The sequence below is a fragment of the Stylophora pistillata genome, chromosome 1 (genome assembly GCF_964205215.1).
Source record: "Stylophora pistillata chromosome 1, jaStyPist1.2, whole genome shotgun sequence".
NCBI classification, from domain to species: domain Eukaryota; kingdom Metazoa; phylum Cnidaria; class Anthozoa; order Scleractinia; family Pocilloporidae; genus Stylophora; species Stylophora pistillata.
Window position 1 is genome coordinate 39,289,801 of NC_142519.1, and position 26,311 is coordinate 39,316,111.

General features: G+C 37.1%; 3 protein-coding genes across 8 annotated transcripts in view; 1 reads left to right on the forward strand and 2 right to left on the reverse strand.

Annotated features, from left to right (window-relative positions):
- LOC111346380 (uncharacterized) overlaps positions 1 to 26,311 on the forward strand; it is an 87,885-nt gene that overhangs the window by 5,112 nt on the left and 56,462 nt on the right. The window lies entirely within an intron of this gene.
- On the reverse strand, positions 4,559 to 10,438 carry LOC111347484 (uncharacterized). Of its 6 annotated transcripts, none has more exons than XM_088755842.1 (9): positions 10,300 to 10,438; positions 9,845 to 9,993; positions 8,660 to 9,603; positions 8,220 to 8,299; positions 7,945 to 7,995; positions 7,380 to 7,576; positions 6,917 to 6,985; positions 6,592 to 6,756; positions 4,559 to 6,149 (listed from the first exon to the last, which is right to left on the reverse strand). In XM_088755842.1, the coding sequence occupies exons 2-9, from the start codon at positions 9,952 to 9,954 to the stop codon at positions 6,107 to 6,109; spliced, it is 1,659 nt and encodes a 552-aa protein (XP_088611968.1). In that variant the 5' UTR covers positions 9,955 to 9,993; positions 10,300 to 10,438; the 3' UTR covers positions 4,559 to 6,106. The 6 variants fall into 6 exon arrangements, 5 of the variants coding, with proteins under 5 accessions (XP_088611968.1, XP_088611963.1, XP_088611970.1 ...); XM_088755837.1 differs by having other exon boundaries at positions 7,888 to 7,995; XM_088755844.1 differs by lacking the exon at positions 6,917 to 6,985 and having other exon boundaries at positions 7,888 to 7,995.
- LOC148742451 (uncharacterized) lies at positions 16,007 to 20,523 on the reverse strand. The gene is made up of 4 exons (XM_088755948.1): positions 20,177 to 20,523; positions 17,845 to 17,877; positions 16,187 to 16,395; positions 16,007 to 16,038 (listed from the first exon to the last, which is right to left on the reverse strand). Exons 1-4 carry the CDS (start codon positions 20,282 to 20,284, stop codon positions 16,014 to 16,016), a joined length of 375 nt encoding a protein of 124 aa, XP_088612074.1. The 5' UTR covers positions 20,285 to 20,523; the 3' UTR covers positions 16,007 to 16,013.

The following is a 26,311-nucleotide window of genomic DNA, read 5'->3' on the forward strand; positions in this document are numbered from 1 at the left end:
CTTTGCATGTGATCAGGGAGCCTTCGTGAGCCGCTGTGACTCAAGTTATTTCTGTGGAACGAATCGTATATCCAAATTACTTTGGAGGCTCTTTTTTTTACTATTTCGTGCTAAACATTGCTGTATTTTCTGCACTGGCTATCATTGGGCAGAATGCCCATTGTCAAAACACACCAGTTTTGAGCGTAATTTCGACTAAACGTCTTCAAACTGAAGTGGATAAAGGTTGCCTTTAGCCAATTTTCAAAATTAAAACAGATTTTGTTGGAGTAAAGATTCATCAGTCTGTCATTTGCCGTGCGTTGATTTTTCGAGGGTAGTAAGGTTTTCCAGAAAATCGCTCTTGAAAATGACTTTAAAAATCATCGGTAAAACACGACGTTTCGACCGTCCTTCGGTCATTGTCAAGTGAATGGAATGAAATACAGTAAATATTTAACAACTATTCACAGAGGTGGAGGTGGTTAGTGGTGGATATTTACCGAGCCGCGAAGCGGCTCGGTGAATATTCACCGCTAACCACCGACACTGAGGCGAATAGTTGTTTTAGTATATACTAAAACAGTGAGATAGTATACACCACCAAAAATTGATTTTAATTCATACATTCCAGCAACGATTCCAACATTTTCCCGTGCGTAACGATCCAACGCGGCTTGGATCGCGGTAAGTGATTTTTTGTTGCAAAACCTGCCGTTTCGTTTTTTCGCTGACAGATAAAATTTCTGAAGACATTTGTTTAGCTCTGGTGGCGACATTTCTTCAAATGGTGTTGCAAACTCTTTCTGTATTTGAAACCATTCTGTAAAAAATACCATTTAACTTTGATTTTCAAGTGAACAAGTGAGGTTACACAAGATTAATTTGCATTTGTAAACAAAACCTGTTTCGAATGATGCACGATCCTCGCAGTAGAGAGCGCTATTTATGCAACAGCGAAAATCAGACCTGAAAAAAATCAGGCCTGTACGGGATTCGAACCACTGACCTCTGCGATACTATTGCAGCGCTCTACCAATTGAGCTAACAAGCCAACTGGTAGCAGGCCCTTAAGTTGATTAAGAGTAATTTTCTTCCGATAATCGCTGACATATATCTTTCCAAAATATCTCTACAGCGATATGACAAAGAGCGCACATCTTAACCATTCTTTCCAAAGTGGCGGTAATAAAATATTTCACGGAGGAGGGAGTGGCTTTTGAAGTGGACCACGATCTCTAATATACATTCGATTTACTTATTTCTGAAGCTATTTAAAACAGTCGTCTATGATGAATATGAGGGTAGGGGGGGGGGGGGTATCACTAGCCGGTAGGTTCATATCCATCACGGTGACACAAAAATGATAAAAATCTACATTTCCAAAAATCTTGAATTATCCGTCTAAATAATTCTTCTACCAGAGAGTTGTATCTTGGTTAGTTGTATAACGATTCCCAATTCATATTCAACGAAAAAACCCTTCCCTCAAACCTACTAGACCAATGTTTTTTGCCTCAGACGAGAAAGGAAGTTAAAGTTAACTATCGATAAAAAGAAGTATCGTATTTCTCTTTTTATGCGTAAAAAGCATATCAAAAAGGTGATTTTTACGGAGTTTTGCAGTTTGTAGAGCCAAGTTTTATTGATTGAGCGTAGAAGTACCAGACGCGATCACTGATTGTTACCATACACTGGATATGACTATCACTAGAAATGATAACCACACCGTCTGTTCGGTATATGCATATGTCGACCGCGATGTTGGAATCTCAGACAGTATATGACATAGAGCGCAAAGCTTATGCGGAACATCAGTTGAGCTCGATTAAAAACTTGTTGGAAACAATTGCAATGCAGCAAGAAGCTACGACCGTCACGGCTTTCTTGATTTTATTGACAATATTTAGATTGGAACGAATACCAAATAATTGCTTCAGTTTTAAGTTAAATGGAACCTCAAATCGACGACCTTATGAATTTCAAAAGTTACTTTACTTGACAGTTGTAAGAGCGAAAAAAAGGTGAATTGATTCAGTTGTGTTTGAATGATCTCTAGTTATTTAAGTCTAGTGAATTCCTTTCCCATCTTGATCGCTATCTCAGAAATAATTCCGGTGTAGTGCCAATATAACCTGACAGTAACATCCACTGAAATATCAGGCAAGGCTTCAAAGATCAGAGTATGTCATTTAATTACATTTGTGCAAGCGTCTCTCACACTTTTAGTGATCGCCATTGATCTAGCAACACAATCGGATGGAAGCGATTCAGTTTGAGGTTATAGAATGGAGAATCCACTGAACGGCAACTCTGCTGTCCTTTATAATACACTGACGACTGGTTATTAAACTGTGGCTGATTGACATCCTTCCTTGCCGAAATGTTAGTAGGACCCTCATGTTTGCTCAAATCAGCAAACCTGCAAAAAGATACTCGCTGACTCTTGGAATTTGTTTGGAATGACTGTTTCGGTTTTGGAGACTAGCTTAGGGCTGAGTTAAATGAAAAAAAACATCAGACACTATGACGTTTCTTTTAATATCCCAGAGTCACGTGTCACTTCATTCGCGGAGGGGATGATATACAACCAGTCTGGGTGATTCTCTCATACACTAGGCGAAGAAAACATTCTAAAGAGCGAAAAGATGGTGTGTGTCCTAACCATTTTGAATGAAATAAGCCATTTCACCTTTTCAGAGTATGTGAGCGGACGAAAAACTGTGATACTGAGAATGACTTCTAATTAAGTATATTTGGAAATATTTGGAGACTGGCCTTCCATTCTTCAGATTCAAAGAGTCCTCGAAATGCAGAACTGTTTGCGACGAACTGTATAACAGGGGAGATCTGAAAGACCTTAACTGAAATCGTTTGGCGGTCACTGCTTAGATAATTATGCTGCCATAATTTTGGGTATAATGTTGTAATCGGAGGAACGAGCAAAATTTCGGCATAATAACTGAAGCTCTTATGCGTAAATGCGTCAAACCATTTACGCAATACTGTTGAAACTTTTCCTTAAAAAATCTTTCTAGAACGATGTCAGCCTTGAAAATGATTCAAGTTCACTATAAAGGTTTTGATTCCGGAACTTGAAAATTCTATGTACATTAGTGGAAAATGCCTCTTAGCTTAAATGACTTCAACTGGCCACACGAAAAGGTGCACTACATGGGAAATGTGAACATCGCTTTTATCACAGTTATATAAAGTCTCCTTGATAGGGAGTCAAATTAAAATTGGTGCCGGGTAAAATCATTTCCGAGTTGGAGAAAATGACCCAAAGGGGCAACAAACTACCTTTGCACAGTTATTATCGGTGAGAGACGATCAACTTAGATGATTTATAGTTCAGCACAAAAGTTATTTTCCTCCGATACACCCCTGATTCGCTGATATATCTTCCCAAAATATCTTTACAGCGTTATGATAAGAGCGTGATTTATAGCTTAAGCGAAACATTACTTGAATTCGATAAAGAACCCGATGACAGTTTCCACGGCTTGCTTGATTTTATTAATAATATTTGATTGGAAAGAATTCCAAACTATTGCTTTTTAGAGTATATGGAAACTCAAATCGACGACCTTGTTAATTTCATAAGTTACTTTTACACACGATGGCAGTCCAATTTGCTAAAGCTGATCCAAAGAGTCCTCGAGATCCAGATCTAGAGCTGACGAGCAGTGAAAATACTGAGATCTGAAAGACCTCAATTAAAGCTATTTGACGGTCACTGATAGGATCAGATAAATTATACCAGCATAATTTTGGGTATAATGCCGTAGGCTGAGGATCGAGCGTGATTACAGCATAATTACTAAAATTCCTCAGCGTATATAAATGCGTCAAACTACTTTGCAAAAATTCAGAGAAGTCTTGAGCTATTTGTAAATGTAATACTTCTATCAGAGAATCTTATCCTCACAAGTTGCATGGCGAGTCCCACTTGATTTTCAATTAAAAACATTTTCCGTCAAACCTAATCAACCAATTCCGTTTTAGCGTATTTCCTCGAATAAGCGCCCGGGCGCTTCTTCAAAATCATCGGCCGAAAAAAGTGGAGCTTTTCGGAATGAGAGTACTTCTTAGGAGTGGTAACTTATTAACAAACTATTAGCCTGTACTGATTCAGAAGTAGTTGAAGGTTAAAAAGTTATAGATAAAGTGGCAATAGAAACAGGTTTTATTTGTATTTAAGAAAGCGAGGAGGAGAGGGGGTGATGTATTGTAAACTAGTACTGAACGCTTTCTTAAAAAGGAGTGTTTTGAGTTCTTTCTTAGTAGTAGCTATGCTGCTACAGGATCTGATTGTTAACGGCAACGAGTACCATAAGGTAGGAGTAGCATGTGCAAAAGCACAATCCCCAAGTGTAGAGCAGGTGACCTTGGAAAGAACAGAAGAGATTTTGTAGACTAGCGATGAGCATAGTTGGAGGCAGGTTTTAGAGATAACAAATATTAGATTGTTTAACGACTTAATATCAGAAAAAAGAAAATTTGAACTTTGAACGATACAGGAAGCAAGTGTAGGTCTACGAGAGCCGGTGTAATGTATTCAAATTTCAGACATACATACATACATACATAAACTTTATTTACCTCGAATTTAAGAGTAGCTGTAAGCTAATATCTTCGAGTGATTAAAATGAAGTAAAAGGAATAAGCTAAACTAGAATGAATGAATTATAATACATTAATGATGATAAATACTTCCATATTAACATCATTTAAATATTATTATACTACTAAATTCAGTATAGTTACACAAAGGAGTCATATTGGAGTATTTGGCGCCAAAAGTCTGGAGAATTGGAAGTTCTAAAGGTGTCCGGGAGAGAGTTCCATAAGTTAGCGGCTAAGTAAGAGAAAGAGTGAAGGCCATATGTTGTAGTTTTAGGTTTTGGAAGGGACAAGATGTAATTACCACGTAAGTTATAGGACGTAGATCTAGACGTAAACATATCATTTAATATCCTGGATAGTTAGTAAAAAATAAACTCTTGTACAATATGATTAGAAAATTCTGTAGGCGTCTGACTTGAAGAGATTTTAAGTTGACCTTATTCAGTAACGTATTATACGAGGATTCATAATCTTGTAAAAGGAACCTTAAAATCCGCTTGTCTTAGGCCTCCACCTTACCAGAATTGCGGGTGCCGCAAAAGTGCCACACAGACGAGCAGTAAGAAAAATGCGGCAGGATGAAGGCCTTATACAGCTTTAATAGAGTGTCTCTGGCGATGAGTTTTCGGAATCTTTGCATAACTTTAAATTGAATGTTGATCTTTTCACATATAGTGGATACATGTTTGTCGAAAGAGAGCCTGTTATCAATATTCATACCAAAACTATCTAGAGAATTTTTAGTTGGGAAAGAGAAATTGTGATCAGTTTTTCCCAAAATAAGCGCTTGGTGTTTAGCGTTATTTTTGTACCATTGACTTGCCTTAGCTACTTCACTACAAATACATTTTCCCAATATAACTGGATCAGTGTTTGAGTAGTACACTTGGTGGTCATCAGCATATACATTCAGCTTGGCTTGCGTAACATGATAAAACAGATCGTTAATGAAGACATTAAAGAGCATTAGTCCTAAGACACTCCCCTGAGGAACACCTTGTTGAAGTCCTAAATATAATAACTTTCCTAAATGTAATAAAGTCCTAAATGTAATAACTTTCCTAAATGTAATAAAGTCCTAAAAGTAATAACACTTGGTCCTAAATGTAATAAAGTCCTAAGTGCAGTAAATGGCTTGAACCCGGGGGTAACATGTGAAGGTGTAGTCTGATAGTCCGGGTGAGTGGAGTCCTGAGAAGGACTGTTGTCGGTGGTAGTGACTCCAGAGTTGTCCAAGAACTTCTTAAAGCTCAGGTATGCATCATGAAGTCGTTCATGGAATCCGTATTAAATAAAATATCTGTATCATGTAATATCCGTATGAAATAAAAGTGCAGATTAAAGTGATCCAAGCATAACTTTGTAGTTGAAGTAACATGCATTTTGCAGTATGTTGTTTTGCTGTGGTTACTTGACAGAAGTAACTTGATGTAATCTTGAGAGACTGTTCAGTAAGCTGTATTCTTCATCGCAGGAGAACTTTAAGACAGTGCTGTTGTCATGTACACATGTCCTCTCTAAGTGATGCCTCTGAATGAAGTCTGTTTGAAGAGAAGGGGAAAAAGGGAACACGAATTTTGAAATTGTAACACTACTACAATGCTAGTCCTATGAAAAACAGGTCTACTAAATGGATTTAGTAAAATAATTCGTAACAACTGGTGATACTGGATAATGACTCACATTTCACAAGCCACTTCTTGACTAGCTATCAAATGAAAGACAGTTTGTTTACTTTATTATCATGAAAATTATTGCTCTAATTATTATTGCTATTAGTACTATTACTGCTGATTTCTAATTAAATGAAAGCAATCTTGTCATTTGTGTAGTCTGTTTCAAATATGAATGTATACATGTATGTTGGCTAATTTTCATTTGACAGTAATGTACAGCCTTGCCCTGTGACAAAGACTCTGGCTGACTGAGTTTATTAGCATTCTTTGAATCACTACGGCCATGAAAAAGGGGAAATAGGAGTACCCAGCTTTCTCTTCCTTGACAGTCTCTGCATGGAATTTTTGTGTGCGCTTAGAGTACTTTCTGTGGCCACGTTCCTCTCCAGCTGCATTCAGTTGCTGCCCTCTACAAAGATGCATATTGTGGTCGATGGCAGCCAGCATAGTACGCATGATGAAGTAAGGATACCTAAAAAACACCAAGTCAAAAGACGGGGTTCTTTCAGCTATGATTACAAATTAACATTACACAACTCTTACTACTAACATGATCAATTCAAAAGAGCCGGTCCACTATAAATAATCATCATGATACGAGTCACTTGAAATGTAAGTTCTAAGTTTCTTACTCGAATGCCATTCTCTTGGGAGCATATTTTGTCAGCATACTATTGTAGCTTTCAAGAACACTTGTGTGCCTACAAGAAACACAGATCATACAACTAATCAATTAAGACAATGGTCTGTCTACTTGACTTGTCCCCCCCCAACCCTCCAAAGAAAAGAATAAGTTTCATACTGTGATTCTTCCCTACATTCAGTTGTACAACAATAACTGTTATCCCTGATTACTGAAACCTGATGATCTTTTGAACCAAATTCGCTCTCCCTTCTAGGCTTAAAAAAGTTTAAATTCCACTGATATTACAGGAATGAAAGAAACATAACTAAAATCCGTTAATTGACTGTGTAGTGTTATTCTCCTTCCCACTTACAGTACCATGTATTTAATTGCCCCAATCTGATTCCAGTTTTAACTTCTGCTTATGACCTAATAATATTGTACGGTTAGTGATATTACTGGAGACGAACTTGAAACGAACATAGAATGCCAAGTTACTAAGCCACTTTTTATCAAGGACCACTTTTCTTAAAGCTGCCAAAGCTTTTGAAGATTTCTTCAGGTAGGTCTTTCCATTTGATGGTGTCTCCTCTGGGGAATGTCTGCATTCACCTTCTGCCCATTTATGCTCACCACAAACATGATGTAGTACCCCAAGCCAAACTTCCTGCAAGTGGATGATTCAAAATAGTCTAACCTGCCACTCAGTAGACACACAAAGTGTGCAGTATTGTTGATTTGGAGGTCTCAAACATTCCCATGACTTGTGTAATTGAAAAGTACATCTGGCTGTGAAACACTTGTAAAAATGTTGTCACATCTGAATCCTTTACAATTAAGCATTACCAAAGAAGAGGACACTACATACACACTGCATAGGGAGGACTGCAAGTGTAAAAAATTGTAGTGAAAGGAGTAATAATGTCTGAATAAAGTTTTTGAATGAGGAGTACATCAAAAATCTCTCTATTGTTTTACCTTTAGCTCACCGACACGTCCTTCACAGTTTTGGCAGCAAAACCAAAAATGACTCACAATATCATCAATCCACTCTTTAAGTGATTCACATCCTTTAACTCGAGCAGCCTGCGACAAAAACGAAGTAAATTATCTGTTAGGAATCACTATTTGCTTCCAATTTAATCACAAAATGTTCTTGAATTCTTTTTTATCTTGCCCCTAAAATCATTTTTCTGGGAATTCAGCCATACTGATCTTCTATAAATAATATGTGATAAGTGTTTATTAGTCAGAGAAATGTATCATTATCCATCATCACTTTTTAATAAGAAAATGAAATAGCCACCTACTTGGTGAATACACTTGCTAAGTTTCTTGGCTTTATGCCAAATGTCAAGCGAGTGGAGCAACTCTAGTTGTGGAAATTTACCTGTCAAGAAATAAAACAATATACCAGCAGCATTACATTCACTGACACAAATTAAACCACAGCCACACAAATTATAGCTCTATCTGACATTTTATGTCCTTGTAAAAATGAAAACTGCAGGTAATGATTCTTTCATAGACAGAAAGTTCAGATAATTATATCACATCTGACGTGTGTCTACTTTAATTAAAATTTCAAGCATCAACTTCATTTGAATCCAGCATTTGTTATTACATATTTTGTAATAATCAAGTTTACCAACAGAATTTGCTGGTAAAGATAAAGTGATCACTTGCCTACAAGTGCATTACTTCTAACTACACTAAAAATATTTCTTAGATAGATCCCTAACCAATGTACCTTTCATTTCGCGCACCAATTTTATGATAGAGGATGAAGCATCTGTCGCTATTTCACTAAAAGGAAGAACAGTGGTCATTTTTTCCAAGAGTCGTCGAACACTCTCCTTTTCCATAGTGACAGAGTTGCCACCAGTTTCTCTCTTGTCAACAACAGCCATGTCAATGACAACTTCAGTGGCATGTTCCATCAAGGTATAGACACAATACCTTGCAGAATGACCAGGTGAATCATTTCTGCCATCTCCGCACAAGCATATCTCTTCATACTGCTTAAGTACGTCGACTATCAGGGCATTCATTTTGTTCCAAACATCACTAATAACAGGAGCAGCACAATGCTTCTGAAAACGTGTGAATGTATTGCTGCTAATGATGCTCAGTCCTAGGGCCTTGCACAGTAGAGCAAATTTGCTATAATTGTTACCAGAAATTATTATCGCTGCAGCCAACAAATTATCATTATGATAAAAATCTGAATTGTGCTTTGCTCCCAGGACCTCTGATGAAATCCACTTTTGGCTGTGCCCATTTCTACATTTCCTTGTGATCTCAACTCGTGATCCAGTGGAAGTCACATCTTGTGTTACACAGAGAACTTCTCCACAAACTTTCCCTCCACTAATGAAAGCACATGTGTCTGTGGATAGTTCTACCAACTTATTGATGGAAACAATCACCCTCATGCGCGAGTGTAAAGCAAAGTATGCCTTGAGGTCTACATCAGTCAACTGAGAAAATGCTTCTTCTAGCTTTTTCAAGGTTTTCTCTTTGTTTTTCTCTACTGACTTTGAGCCTTCAACCACCTGCTCCTCTGACTGTGGACCAGGCTCATCACCAGCTACACATTCATCCTCATTGGATTGGCTACTGACAAAACTGTCACCATATAGAGGATCAATCATTGTCAGTGTCCACTCATCTTCCTCAGAGCTGATGTCCATGCTGTAAATAAGCATCAAATAAATATTTTATTCATGAAAATAAATTCACTGAGATAATAATAATAATAATAATAATAAAACATCTAACAATGATAGTGGTTCATTTTAACATGAAGTGCTTATAAGAATTTCATGTGTAATAATTATGACAAGATAATAACTGTCTGTACAGTTGTGCATAGTCTGTTCACAAGAGTTATTTGTTCCAGTTTATACCTATGACATAACCAAACATCACATACCTAGCTTCATTAAAATGTTGAGTACCATCAGTAGTCTCATAAGGTTCATTTTCACCTAAACTCCACTCGCCAAACTCACTATGTTCTTCCACAACCTCCTCACTGGACATGTCTGATTCCCGTGGAATTCTTCCAAAATGACACTCATGCTACATGTACAGAATGTAAAGATTCATAAGTTTGAGCATTCTGGGAGTGTCTCCAAAATTCAGCACATAATTCCCAAATTTGAGGATCAGAACTGTTATTTGCACATGGTTTTGCTCGAGGAGCATTTGTTCGAGCTCACCCCCCCTCCCCCCCCTGTGTCCAGCCACATACAAACAGCATGAACATATTTTTAGGCTCTTTCATCAACATACAACTCTTACTGCAGCATGCTCATGAGAAGTCAACATGTCCCAGATGTACACAGGTATACACAGGGTATACAGTATAGCCACATGTGAGCATACCTTTGTTCCAGCTCTAGATACTGGTGGTTGTCAAAGGCTGAGATGGCAAGGACACTTTCAGCTGCTTCACTTGATTGTCACTGTCTGCACTATCATTTTGATCAGGACTAAGAACAGAATATGGATTCCCTGCCAAACTGTTATTGGTTTGTGCAAACACCTCCAACCTTGATTTCTCTGGATCTCCAGTGATATCAACAAAACTTGAATACAATAAAACAATCAAGTGTAAATACTTGCAGCCATCTAAAAAATAGTTATCACACATGTTGGTACCGTTTTTTGTATGCACTAATTTCTTGAATCAACCACCAAAAAGGTCCATGAAAGAAGAGTCACAACCAATAGAAACTGTACACAAATCATGTTTTGTTTGAATCACATATCACAGTATCTCTAATAATTACAGTAGCAAAAGACTCAGTAGAAAATATTAAATATATATATATATATATATAGGAGAAGTAGTGTGGCACACGAGGACAGACAACTTCGAGCGAAGGAAGACATATACTCAATAAAAAGTCTAAAAAGTTTAATAAAAAACGTTTCGGTCCGAGACCTTCATCAGTTGTAATACAATGACTTACAATTTCCTTAAATAGATTTATATAGGGCGTGATGACACATATAAACAAACAAAGTAATTACAATGCGAAAAATTATCATAATTAAAGAAATGGAAAAATTGTGGAATCCACTGAAAATTTTAAGGAACCAGCGTTGACTTGAAAGGCGAGAATTGTACTAAAATTCCTAATTAACACTGAGACTGGGATTTTTGATGCCTGCCCAATTTGAAAAAAATTCTCCGCATTAATTATAGTTTATTCTTTTTTTGGAGTGAAATTCTTGGCGCTTATTCAAGCCGAAGGGTGCCAGAGAGAACAGCTGTGCGCTTCAATATGCTTCTTTGGTAATTAGAAGTTTCTCGATGTTACCTGAATTGTTTACTGTTGCCTGCACTTGATCAAAGCATTGGAATGAGAAATCGCTTAAGGGTGTTTTGTTAAAATGTACCGCTTAGTACACAGGTATACACCGGGTATACAGTATAGCCACATGTGAGCATACCTTTGTTCCAGCTCTAGATATTGGTCGTTGTCGAAGGCTGAGATGGCAAAGACACTTTCAGCTGCTTCACTTGTATTGTCACTGTCTGCACTATCATTTTGATCAGGACTAAGAACAGAATATGGATTCTCTGCCAAACTGTTATTGGTTTGTGCAAACACCTCCAACCTTGATTTCTCTGGATCTCCAGTGATATCAACAAAACTTGAATGAATACAATAAAACAATCAAGAGTAAATACTTGCAGCCATCTAAAAAATAATTATCACACATGTTGGTACCGTTTTTTGTATGCACTAATTTCTGGAATCAACCACCAAAAAGGTCCATGAAAGAAGAGTCACAACCAATAAAAACTGTACACAAATCATGTTTTGTTTGAATCACATATCACAGTATCTCTAATAATTACAGTAGCAAAAGTTATTCGGCACAAAAACTCAGTAGAAAATATTAAATATAGATATATACATATATATATACATTTTAAAAACCCTGTGCCAAATTCTTTTAATAACTGCCATTTTTCAAAAATAGGGTCATTCCACAGTATTTTGCATGTCACGGAGGGGACAATTCAGAAGAGAATATCATGGATAGCTCCCCAGCTTAATATAATTCAGTTCCCTGAGGACTTCTAATGGATAGAACAGCTAATGATTGTTTTAAATCAAACTATTTCCAAACGACTTCTTCCACATGTGGGGGGAATTAGTCATTCATTTAGACTGTCACGGAGGGGACCAGAGAAACTATGAAAACTGAAAGTTTAAATTTAATGTCAGATTTCTGTGAATCTATAATGGCAGCATAGTTTATTTAGATGTTAATCAACAATAAAACTGCCTTAAATGGAAAAGGCCGTCCTCCTCTCTTACATTGTACAGGAACAGTAAGTGCTTGTTGTTATTGTCACGGAGGGGACTGTCACGGAGTGGACCTTTTGTCCAGTAGGCAGCAGTGATCAATTTGAACCAATTTAAACCAATTTTCCAGCCTTAATATGAGTTTACAGCCCCAGTTTAATTAATTTTTTTTCAAGACATTCTTTAAAGCTTGACCACATCAAAAAGGTTGGCTGTCGTATGTATCGTCAAGCCTTCAAAAACATTTAATTTATGGCTGGAAAGTATTCTGGAAAGTTGTGTCATGCTGTTTTGTTCATATGATACAACACATTTCTTAAAAAAACCTTCATGTCTTTTTTAGTTTTTATTTGGAAACTTTAGGTTAATGTAAAGTACTCAAGATAGCACCAGTGGTTCAATAAGACCTGGTGCATACAAAAACATACAACATTTTTAAAACTTACATGTATAACTAAAAATGCAAGCAACTCAGATATTTCAAGGTTTTGTGTCTCTGTCTCTCTCTCTCAATAAAAAGGCTTAAAACTGCATTGTAGACTGCAAGTATGCATGCATGCATGATGTGCAAGATGTAAATAATTATAATAATTATATAAGCTGAATATTAAACAAAAGTGCCACAGATTCAGAGGTGATAATGACTTACAAGTTTTAATACTTGTATATGTACTGTTGTACAGCTAACTGTTGACAATATCCAGTTAATACTAAAGTAGTCTAAAATCCAGTACACTCTAAGTGAATAATAATAATAATAAATAAATAAATAATAATAATAATAAATAAACCTCCAAAAAGCTCAAATCTCATTTTCATAAATACTCTGAAAGACAGACAGTTATCATGGGCTTTCTTGTGCTCAGAATTAGTGCTGCTTTTTGAAAAACAGGTGCACTTTCTCAACTTCACCCTGCACTGAAAAAGTAAATGGGCGATTGCCTTCCAGCATTACAGGACCATAAAAAATACAACTGTAATGCACCCTGTCCACGTCATCTTGTCTTGGCCAGTCATTTTCTGGCATTCTTTGTTGGCAATCTTTGCGAACTCTTCAGCACTGTTTACAACTTCACGGCCTTGCAGAATTGTTCTCCAAACAGCATGCTTAACAGCTCCTCCAACTCCATCAACAGCCCCTTTACCATGTGCTGTCTCGAAGAAGCTCCAAGTTGCCTGAATGCCAAAATCAAGAGGATGGTGCAATACATTGGCCAAGTTAAATCTGTTCTTCAACGGAGAGGCAGCTCCATCACTCCAATAATGCACCTGTTTGAAAGCAACTTTCTCACTAACAGCATTCAAAATTGCTTTGTTGAACACATAAACGCTTGCTTTATCACGAGACAGCTCATCTGAAATAAGAGCGTATGAGAGATGCTTCAGTTGCTTTTGGTCATCTTTGTAGTATACCACTGCAGTAAATACTGTGACTGCCTCATTGGACCAGTGCGATGCTATGATTGCACGTTGGTGACATAGCTGAAAGTTTTCTGAAAAATCCTCATGAATAATGATTTCATCTTGTTTAAGTTCCTCCTTGAGGTGCCTTACCTCTTGAAACTGACGCCTGATATTGTAGACATGGCGACTAAATGGCCTCAGCTGGGCTTGCAGATGTTCCTTGGCTTCACCAATAGTACACTCCACAAGATTTTTCTTCACAACCCCTTCCACTGTTTGCCACTGATTATATGATACTAAACTATCCTCATCTAGATCTTCAAAAAGACGATCTGTTGGCTCAGTGATGCCACAGCTATTGCACACTCTGTCAACACACTTGCAAGAGTCAAGACTGCATACTGTCTATGCAACAGCTTCTTCACTTGATATACAGTCAGATGTGCCAAGTTTTGACAATCCCAGGAGGAGAAGATCTATATTCTCGTGATACTTACAAATGCAAACTTCCTGGCCAAATGCAGATGATGAAATGACTTGGGGAGGTCGAAGTTCTGCAAACTTGGATTTGGCAATCTGAATGTTGCTTTCTTCCTTGAACAGCTCGTGGGCTTCTCCAATTTTGAACAAAAGCAATCTTTATTGCCTGTGTTCCCCTTTACTATCAGGTAGTGTGACAGACACATAATCCTTCTTCCCTGGAGGCATCCTGCTGATGTCATCTCTTATGTAGAAGTCTTCTACCTCTCGTATTTCATCACTAGTCAGAGCATCACATCTTTTCTTCCTGTCTTTCTTGTGTTCTTTTCTACTCTTGGAGTTGTTGTCACATAAATCTACCACTGCCTTTCGTTTTCGGGGGGACAGATCTTGAACCATCTTTGCTAAAACTTGTACTTTTTTTTGAAGGCATTTTGGCAGGTGCTTCTTTGCTCTGCTAAGTGCCTTTCCAAGCATCTGGGGGCTGATCCTATTAGAATCTTTCGTTGTTTTCTTGACTAACTCTGCCATTTTTTTTTCTCTGCTTTCTTTTCTTTTCTCTTTCTTTGGCTCTAAGAACTTCAGGTTGAGTTGCTTTTTTCTTCAAGTAATCCTTTTTCTTTTGGTCTCTATCTTTCTTTTTAACCATCTCATCATTTTCATCATTTTCTTTCAATCTTTCTCTGTATTTCTTTGTCCTCTCTTTAGAACTCATTTCAACTCTAAAGCAACTGCCAGTGCTGTGGTGATCATGCTCAGAGCCTACAATCCCAAAATCCTTTACTTTTTCTCCATGTATTAGTCATGAAATGTGCAACCCTTCCTTTGACAGTAAAAATGTTCTACTCACATCCACTTTTGATGTGAATTAACTTGAATTTTAAACTCAATAGTTACATTAATTTCTCTCTTAAGTGAGGAGAGTATAGTTTAATTGTTACATTACATTTATCTTCAGTGACAGTTAATTTTTCTCCATTACAGTGATGTCCCCTCTGTGACAGTAATGTCCCCTCTGTGACAGAAAAGTCCCCTCCGTGACAAAAAATGTCCCCTCCGTGACAGAAAAGTCCCCTCTGTGACAAAAGTTCCCCTCCGTGACATTTTTATCTTTTTAAAGCAATTATTAAAAGGAAAAAGAAGTGGAAGAAACTCTTTACCACTTTTGAGTTTGTATGCCTATACTTCAATAAATTAACAGAAGTTCCTGCAGTTATCCCCATTTATTTTAGAAAGATCATAATTTTTGTGGGTATTTTTGTCACGGAGGGGACAATTCAATGTTGGACAAAGCATTACATCTCTTCCGCACAAAGCCAAGAAACAAATTTAATAACATACGAAGTCTGGGTAAACAACTTAATGTCCTGACAGTTATTATTAGATTTCTTCTTAAGACAGATGTACAATATTTATTTAATGTATGTCCCCTCCGTGACAGGTTTTTTGGTATCAAGGTTAATTTATGATAATTTATGACACAAAATTATAGTGCTGACATCTCAAAAGTATCATTTGATACAAATTTGGCATTTAACCAGTACAGAAATAGAGCTTAATTGTCCTTATAGTCAATTTTATTTCTTAAAGCTTTATGTCCAAAATACTGTGGAATTACCCAATAGTACCTGTCAGAGACTGCAGTTGACGTTCCAATCTGTTTTGAAGGGGAGACAAATCTGGGCACAGGGCCGTCTGCACGAACTGGAGTGGACATAGCTGGGAGGCTACTGCTATAGTCATTCACAGACACTATTAAAAAGAAAAACATAGATTTGGTGAAGAACACAGTACTAAAACATTTTGCAGCTAAATATTTGAGACTGAAAAATCATAAATCGAGTCTGTATAAAACTTGTATACTTGTCTGTATAAAAGCTTACCTGATGTTCAAGGAAATCGTTCGGCTTCAGCACTAAAGAAAATATAAACAAATAACCAATATTGGCCAAAACTGATTTCCTTTACTCATTTCAATTATAGAATAATGACTTGTACAAATGAGATCCCTTACATACATATCTCAGGATCTCAAGTAAAATCAGTCAAATAATTATTCTCACCTCAAAAAAATATCCCCAGAGTCTCTAGTTCCATCGTAGGAACAATGCAATAGCATTATTTCTGCAAAAGCACTGTCTGTAGTGTTGCCAAAACCCATGGTTATTTTCCTTGCCCTCCATAAATCATACACAGACTCTCGAAGTCGAATAACCTTTGCCAAGCCGGGCAGACTCGGCCTTCCTCTTGACCGCTTCTTCGGTGGCATCAACTTTTCAAATAACGTTTTTCACCGTCATACATGTAAGAATTAAAAACTACTGATATTGATACTATGATAGTTTGTTGTTCGCACACGATTCAAGATGGAACTTTGAAAGCCCTAATTAGTAAGATGCAAGAAGATATCAAAGTGATTCCACAACTACGAGGAAAATGGCGTATTTTTCATATACAAAAAATGATCCAGGCGCGCAAGGCATCTCGGTTGCAAATGGGCCTTTAATCACTCGATTTCTTTCTCAACAGTGGCATGGATAACAATTTTGTCTTCACTGAGATCAGTTATATATATAAGCCTTCAAAGGTGGTAACTCTACTTAGTGCCACAGAGTGTACATGTGGAGTGGTTCTCTTAGTACTTAAGTTGACAACAATTTTAGTTTCAGTATCCCCCTGTGATCTATGAACTGTTTTCGCTGCTGCAGGGCATAATGGAAACTGTTTTCTGACAACTTGAGTTGCTTTGTTTTTACCAACAAAAAATTGTATGGTAACTGGTTTTACTGGGGTCCAATTGCCCCATGGTCAATTCCTTGGGTATAGAGATGTCTGTTCTCATGTCTAGTTTTTTTAACCAAAATCTGAGTGATCAAACTGTACCCAAACTATGCCTGAGTGTTTGCTTTACTGATTTAGTTGCACAAATTTGATGATATTCCCAGCACCATGCATTTTTCATGCCATCTTCAGTTCACATATTCATTACAAGCTGAATTCACCTTCAGCAAGGTAGAGGTTCAATACCAACTGCTTAGTTTTTCTTGGATCATTTGAAATTTGTCTTAATATTTTTCCTTAAACCTCAGAAGAGCTAGCTCCAATAACACTGTCTCGTGCTGTGATTCTGTTTTTGTTTCCTATATCTACATTATGTACTTCATCATTAAATTAATCTACCTTAGTTTGCATTTTGTTTATATAGGTGGGGTGCATCAAATGGGTTGTTTGTGTCTTCTTGCACAACTCTTTCTTTCAATTTTACAATGTCACTTGCTGTGTGTTTACCTTCACATAACCTAGTAAGAAGTTCTGCAAACAACTTGCTATCTCTTTGCCACATGATCTCAGTGAGCTCAAACATTGAAAAGTGCTTAATACATGTAATTGCCATAGAATTGGAGCAAGAACTGTGTAAACTGAATTTTGGAGGTCTTTAAATATGTAGTCATCTCTTACTGGTTCTAACTGGAACAAATCACCAATGGTGATAAAAGAAACACCACCAAAATCATCTTTGTAACCCTTACTATCTCTAAGCCTATTGTTAAGTTGTATGGCAAACATATTCAAATTTCCTCCAAGAATAAAAAAAATTATAAATTTGACACCTCCAAAGTGAGTTCTCAAGGTGTTTTGTCTATTTAAGTCAAGATATATTGTTTGTAATTTTTCAATGACTGATAGGCTGGAATAGTAAATGCACTGTGAATAGTTTTACCTTTAATGTTGTAAGCAGCTTTCCCAGTTGAACCTGATAGTAAGACATAAATTTGAAGAAAATCACTGCCAGCTCTTGTGTTAAAATACTTAAGGGCTGCCTGATACATTAGGCTTTTAGAAGATGTGATTTTCCCACACTAGCTCCACTACTCAGAAAGCGATAAAAAGGAGTTTCTGGGGTTTCACTCTGGTGCAAAATGTGATAAAAAATTCTTTTTCCTTTTTATTCAAAATCTAAACCATTCCACGATAACCATCATCTGGTAATTCACTTGATATAGGTGGCTTATTGTGGCGTGATGTGGAAGGAATTTTGAAATCATCTGAAAGGTCAATGTTCATTGAAATCAGGATGTAAATCTTCATTACCAAGAGCTTCCTTCATCTTGCAGTTCAACATTTTGTGCATTTGGTGCTACTAAGTCATACTGGGAACCACTAACTTCTATGTCATGTAAATGCTGTTCAATGTCATTCATATGTTCACTGCAGACAGCATACTAATGCATTTGTTTGTCTACTTTTTCTTTCAAAAGAAGGAAATGCTCCTAATATGAAGAGCTACTGCCTATTAAATCAGCTTTTTCATTTCGCCAACGAGTAAAAAGCATAATAAGTTCACAGAAATGTTCTTCAGAGTAAGATTTCACATTGAACCAAACACTTCTAATTATTCTAGGCTTTATCAGTGCTTTCAATAAGACCTGGCACCCGCCGGAGCTCCGGCGGCTATTCTGTTGCGAGTCGCCGGGTATATTTCACCACGCTCAAGTCACAGTCGCCACGCTAAGTCGCAATCAAGTCGCTCTCTGGCGGGTGTTGTACCGAGGTAGCCACCTATTTCAAATCTTATTGAAAGCACTGCTTTATATGCTGCTTTGGTTTCTAAAGTCTAAATCAGCGAATTCATCATCATCATCATCTTTCCCTGTTTCAAGTAGGAGGTTATCTGTGTTCAAAGTTTTAGATTTTTTCCCAAATGAGGTTTTGGGTGAGTTATACAATGCAGACCAATCAGCCAGTAACATTCTCTATGCTTGTTGGTCTTTCTATGTACCTCTTTAAATAAGATCAGTAGACTGAATGTCTTCAGAGTCATCCTCCATTTCTTCTATTTCATTCGTTGGTTTCAAAAGCTGAACTTTCTCTTCAGGGGGTGAAGTGGTGATAAAAATCACCTCTCTAGAGCTTTTCCTTGTTGGTAGCTGATGAACTATATATGTAAACTGCCTCTTGAGCACTGATCTCCTCACTATTTAAAAATTTATTCTCAATATCTCACTCTTGCTGCTTTATGCTGCAATTTCGATTTCCTTTCTTTGCCTCCTCACATGCTTGTTGTAAAAAGCTGACTCATTCCCTTCTGAGCTTTTGAAATGTATGATACGATGTACATTGCACAAGCCTAAACATCCAAAACAAACTATAACTATATCCATATTTGCTCTCCATGCACTTAGACAGGCACTGTTGTAGTTGTTCATTAGGATTTCTTTTCAGAATTATGCTGGGAGAATTAAGGTTGGATCAAAAAGCAAGATAATAGTAGATTTGTTCAGTGATGACCAGATTAATTAGCATTTGTTCAAAAGTGATGTCATCCGCCTCTTTCATATCACTCTAATGCTTACTGATATGTTTGAAATTTTCTTTATGTTTTCTAATAATATGTCACTTTCAGAAACATCACTGCCAATAGGATGTAAAATGCTAGTTGATTTCATTGGAGGCTGTGGATAATTAAATCTGCATTCCATCTTTGATATTTTTATGCGAGTTTGAGAGTGCTTATGAATCTGTTTGTTGAGAAGCAGTCCCAGTTCTGGATCATTAGCTGATTTTTCACAAGTGATTATTTGATCAATAATACACTGGTGCATCTTCAAGTCAAATTAACGTACAAATAAGTGGTGAACCTCTTTGCTGGTATTCAACTCTGAAACCAGTCTGAAATTTTTCCTAACGGAGCAGCATTGCTTATTAGAGGGCGCTTTAAAAGCTGATTGAATTGGTAACCAAAATGTTGTGCACATGTCACTGGGTCACTCTGAATCAACCTTGACTTTTCCTCCCAGTTTAAATTATCTAATTCATGATCTGAATAATCTTTAACATCAACAAACTTGCCAAGTATTTTTAGGAGATGTATCCATTGTGTTTCAGCTGATAAAAAAACTACAAAACAAATTTTCAGGACCAAATAGTGAGATTTACAAAAAATGTTTCAAAACGAAGGAATCTCATCGCTAACAATTATACGTAGCAGTGTTCAAACTGCCATAATTAGTGCCCTTTTAGCATTAATTAATACGAATTAGACAAACAAGTACCTTAATTATGTGGCGCTCATTTGCGCTCATCATTGCATCAAACACCGATGGGAGGGTCTTGGACGTTTTCGGAGGATCGCTCTCTTCGTTCTGCCATACCGAACACATGAAATAAAGCCTTCCAAGGGAACTTCAAGCTCTAATTGGACCTCAGAGCGAGGTTTTAAAATAGCTCGGCCGAGATTCCCAGTGAGGAGAAATGCACGTGGCCATTCGCAACTATTATTTTATAAATTGAGTTGATTTTAGGCTGTATCTGATTGGGCTTGTAATTAATCGGGCTTTCGTGGGAAAGCCCGAGTCTTAAAATGCAAGCCGTTGTTAGTCGCCAAAAGGGGGGTCATAGTCCCAGGCGTTCCTTGGTTAAAGTGCGGAAACTGGGGATGAGAGTGTGACAACTATCGTTGCGTTGTCATGAACTCGCTCTTTGTCATTAACTTAATTTACAGAATGCTGTGTTTGGTGAATACCATATGGCGAAGGTTTCTGTCTTATACGCTCATCTCACATACAAACGCACACGCCGTTTGTGGTGGGCCCACGCTAAATGATGTCGGGCGTTTTCGGAATGGGCCGGTCCACGAACTCTATGGCTCGAAAGCTAGCCAAATGTGCAAAGTTCATAGTAGTTCTTGCGAGATAACAAATGAGCCATATGTGAGTTCAAATTACGAAAACTCTGGCAAAACTGGAACAGCTGATGTAACAACAAACTATGATGCGGAGACGAACACCTCACTTGCTGATAAAATTCGAATGTTCGCGAACACAACTTCGAAGGTGGCGCCAACAACAGCGAATTGGATTAGGATACTGACAGAAGCAACTTGAATAGTAAGGTTAATATTTAAGCTTAGCTCTTCCGTTAAAAATCCTGTTTCTGTTATTTGTATTTATTGGGTTCAATAGTTGTAAAGTACGATTTGGTCTTTCGTACATAACCAATCGTACTATTATACAAGCGATATATCGTGAATGTTGGTTTGCTCTTCCCATGGAGTTGTAAGTACTTAATAGAGGGCATGATGATTACTGTCATCTACTCGAAAAAGTTTTCAATATGACTACTGTACAGGAACATAATGATGTTACAGTGTCAATAAAAGTACAACAATTCAGATCTCGCTATGCATAGAATGTATATTAGAACTGTACTCGTGTTTTGTGCGAATGCTATAGCTTTAAATGAAGCCCAAGTGAATGCTCCTCGAGCGTCTAGTTCATTCTGGAAAACCGTGAGATTTCGAAGTTAAATCGTGAGACCATAAGATAAGTCTTGAAATCGTGAGTCTCACGACGACATCGTGAGAGTTGGAAGGTCTACTTACATATCTCAAATGGACAATAACAAATCTATAGGCCCTTGCAGTATTCCAGTCAGATTGCTAAAAGTTCTTAAAACCATATTTCTCCACTTCTTTCGTCCCTAATTAATGATAATCTTTTCTCTGTGGCATTTTTCCAAATGAACTTAAATTGACAAGAGTTACTCTGGTTTTCAAGAAAGGCTCTAGACAAGACAAAGATAAATTATAGGCCAATATCTGAGTGCTATTTGCTTTAAGGAAAATAATTTTATGAAAAAGCTACGTATAAGAGCCTCTATTGTCATCCTGAATGTCATAATATTCACTGCTTACTTCATTTTGGCTTCAGGCAGAAGTGTTCAACCAATCACACACTCATGAGTATCACCGAATCTATTCGTTACTCAATTGACAACAGTGAGTTTGGCTGTGGTATTTTCATTGATTTCTAAAAATCCTTTGATACAGTAAATCAATGTATTCTTTTGTTGAAATTGCATCATTATGGATAAAGAGGTAAAGTCTATGATTGCTTTCAATGTTATCTATCCAACAGAGAACAATTTGTGTGTGTTAATACTTAATAGTCATGACACTGCTTCCCCATCAGTCACTTGTGGGGTTCCTCTAGGATCTGTTCTTGGACCTTTTTTGTTTTTGTTATAAATCAATGACTTACCTAATGCTTCAAAATTGCTCCCCTTTCACTTATTTACAGATGACACTAACATTTACTGCTCTTGTTATAAGAACCTTAACAATCTTGAACTAAAGTTAAATAGTGTGCTAAAAGCAGTTGCAGAGTGGATGAAATCTAACAGACTAGCACTTAGTATTCTCGAAACAAATTTTATCGTCTTACATTTTCAAAAATAAAACCACGCAAGTCATTTAATCTTATTATTGATGGTTTGAATATCCAACAAGTTTCCACGGTAAAATATCAAGGTGTTACCTTTGACTCAAGTCTGACATGGAAGAATCATATTGATGAGCTCTGCCTAAAACTGTCAAAAAATGTAGAAACCTCAAAATTGAGGTACTATGTTGGTATTGATATACTTCATATGCTTTATTGTTCACTAATCTACCCCTTTCTCACATATGGTATCCTAGTTTGGGGTTTAACCTATCCCACTTATTTAAAGACAGTGATTACTTTGCAAAAGCGTATACTCAGAGTTATGACATTTTCTGAAGCAGCATCACACTTAGAACCACTGCTGAAATCTCTCAACCTCTTAAAAATTCTCTGACATAATTTATTTTAAGATTCTTTCTGGTTTTTCTGGTTTGTTGAATCCCAATGGTTAAATTTGACTGAAAACAATCGTTTTTATACGGACAAAGTTGGCACTTTTTTCAGGTTTCATCAAGGCGAGAGAAATCGATTAAAAAGTATCATATTTCTCGTTTGATTTGTAAAAAGCAGATAAGAAAGGTGATTTTGACGGAACTCTGCACTGTTCAGAGCCAAAATTGAATAAACGTAGAACTGCTAGAAGCGATTACTGATTGTAACCATACACTGGATATGACTATCACTAGAAATGATAACCACATTGGCATATGCGATCTTGGGAGCGCGGCCTAACAAAGAGCGCAAAGCACGTACGTTATCGCAATTTATAACATTAGGGAGACATCACTTGAACTCGATAAAGAACCTGATGGAAACACTTGCACTGTTACATGGTGCTTTGACAGCTTTCTTGATTTTATTGACGGTATTTAGATTGGAACGATTCCCAAATAACTGCTCTTTAGAGTAAATGGAAACTCAAATCGACGACCTTATGAATCTCATAAGTTACCTTACTACGCGATGACAGCTCCATTTGTAAAAGCGAAAAAAAGTGAACTGATTCAGTAGTATTTGAATAATCTCTAGTTTTTTTAAGTTATGATATTCCTTTCTCATTGTGATCGCCATCTCAGAAATAATTTAGTTCGGGTGCAATACAAATATAACCTAACAGTGGCATTCCGATAACAGTCCGATGTGTAAAAGCGAAAAACAAAAAAAGGTGAACTGATTCAGCTGTATTTGAATAATCTCTAGTTCTTGGTCGCTATCTTAGAAGTATAATCGCTATGTATGAGTATATTCTTTATAGTCATAATGCTTAAACTACAATAAAACTCGAGGGGTATTCAATGACGAGAAATGTTTGTTGATTTGAAATGGTTTGGCAGAAAGTCGGATGCAAACGGCCGCTGTAAGCTTTAGCATTTTCAACAGCTAGGTTTTTCAACAGCTAGGTTTTTAAACTCGCTTGCAAAGTATGATAACACGAAACAATGGCACAAACAATAACTGGCGAGGCCTTTGTTTCCTAACTCCGCCCTAACAAGTCAATGAGGTAGAGCAGTATTCCCTGGGGTGAAAGGGCGCAAGATCTCGTCCGATGAAAATCAACCAGTTTACGCTTCGACACCAATAGCACAGATCTATAATTTTTTCGCTACCACAAGTAAATGTTGCGAGAACAATGAGCATTATGCCTAATGATTAAGTTCGGATGCAGTACGAAGATAACCTGACAGTGACATCCATTGAAATGTTAGACCGGGCTTCAAAGATAACAGTTTTTTATTGTAGTACATTTGTGCGGGTATTTCTCGCACGTTAAGCGATCGTCACTTATCTAGCAACAAATTCGTATGAAAGCGATTTGAGGATATGGAATAGAGAATCCAAACCGCCTGCAACTCTGTCCTTCATAATACGCTGAAGCTGGAGTTTTTGAATAGTGGCTGATTGACACCCGTCCCTATATGCCCTATATTAGTTGGAGCCTTTTGATTACTCAAATCAGCAGTCCTTGAAAAAAAAAACTTGCTGATTCTTGGAATATTTCCGTCACGACTGTTTCGGTTTCGGAGACTAGCTAAGGGCTGAGTTAATTTAAAAAATTAGATAGCAAGACGTTTCCTTTAATATCCAAAAGACGTGTCACTTTATTCGCTGAGGGGATGATATACACCCAGTCTGAGCGATTCTCTCATATAGTAGGAAAAGAGAACATTGCAATTGTAAGGGGCATAAAGATGGTGCTTTTCTCAACCATTTTCAATGAAATAAGTATGTTTTTGGGCGAACACTGTAATACTGAGAATGAATTTAAAAGCTAGTATATTTAGAAACAGTTGGAGACTGGCCTCTCAGTCACTCGTGGTCACTCGTGGTCACTCGTGTTCATTCGTAAGTACTTTTAGACCCTATCGTTGCGAATAAAGACTGTCCTTGATTGGAAGTCAAATTTAAATCAATCATAAAACCATAGGATCCGCCCCTGGAAAACATCACTTGAACTGACAAACCTGACAGAAACACTTGCACTGCTACAAGGAAAGAAAAGGTCAATTTCTATCAGTTATATTTGAATAATCTCTAGTTATTTCAGTCTAGTTAATTCCTTTCCCATCTTGATTGCTATCTCAGAAATAATTTAGTTCGGGTGCCGTACGAATATAACCTGACAGTGATATCCTCTACAATGTTAGACCAGGTTTTAACGATCAGAGTATGCGATTTAATTACATTTTTAGCGGTATTCACTTATTCAGCAACACATTCCAACGGAAGTGAAATCATCAGTGGAGATCCAAACCGCCACAACTCCACTGTCCTTCATTCAATTACAACTTATTTATTAACTTAATTTATTGAATACTAATTATTTTTTACCGGGCGGAGCAAGGTTTATAAATTTGGGGAGACTCGCACCTTTCTTATTATCAGTTATACTTGCGAGACTTAATTTTCGCGATTTAAAATAATTCGCGAAATTAAACTCCCGCGAAAAAAAGGTGCCGCGAAATTAAAATTAAAGAAACAAAATTTAGAGACCTTCATAAAGTCCTTTATTTAAGCTTTCCGTCTGCTGGGAGTTTACATACGAATAGGACGGCTCAAATTTCAGTTCAACACATGCCTTTAATTCTCATCATCTGAGTCATGTTGCTTGTATCAGCCCTTTTAAAAGATGTTACTAAGCTGCTGACATTGTTGAATATTTCAGCCAGTTGTCTGTTGCCTTTGAGGTTGTATTACGTTATGGTTTAATAAAATACAGAAATGGAAGTTTAAAAAACGAGCACCAGTTAGCTTGATTCGCGAAATTTAATTATCTTAAAAAACGGTGATTTCGTGAAAATTGCGAATTTTAAGTCTCGCGAAATATTTTTATTCCAAATACGCGAAATTAAAGTTACTCGAAAATAAGTGATAATAAGGTACATAACGCACTGAACAAACCTTGGTTATTTCTAGTGACTGTTTCAGCGACAAGAAATGCTTTTGGCGATGAATTTTGACGGCTGAAGTATTTCACAGAAAAGATGAATGCAATGTGGACCATGGGCTTCAAAATAAGAGGGAAAATCGAACTATAACGAGAATACTTGTTATCAGCGTCGTACTGTTGCTCTTTCGTTCTTTAGGTAGTCGAACACCATTTTCTTTAGGCTCTTGGTTTCAATGCCCGGTTTGTCTGTGCAGCCGAGGTATAAAAGTAATCCTCCGTCCTCAGGCGGATTGAATGCTACTTCAGACCCTAAATTGTCTAGTTTCTTTTCCATATCTAGCCGGCATGGCAGGTTTCAAAGAGTATCCAACAAAGATTACTTAGACAGGAGAACGCTGTCAAAAATCCTCCCCCCATGGACTTTATCACGCATTGAAACACGTGCAAGCAACAAAGGAGAATGTGAGAAGGCGTTTAAGAGAGAGGAAACGCGCTGGTTGACATCCGGACATTTCTAACCTCAAGATAGGAATAATTATTAAAAAAATTAAGTAAATAGGTGAAATGATAAATATCGT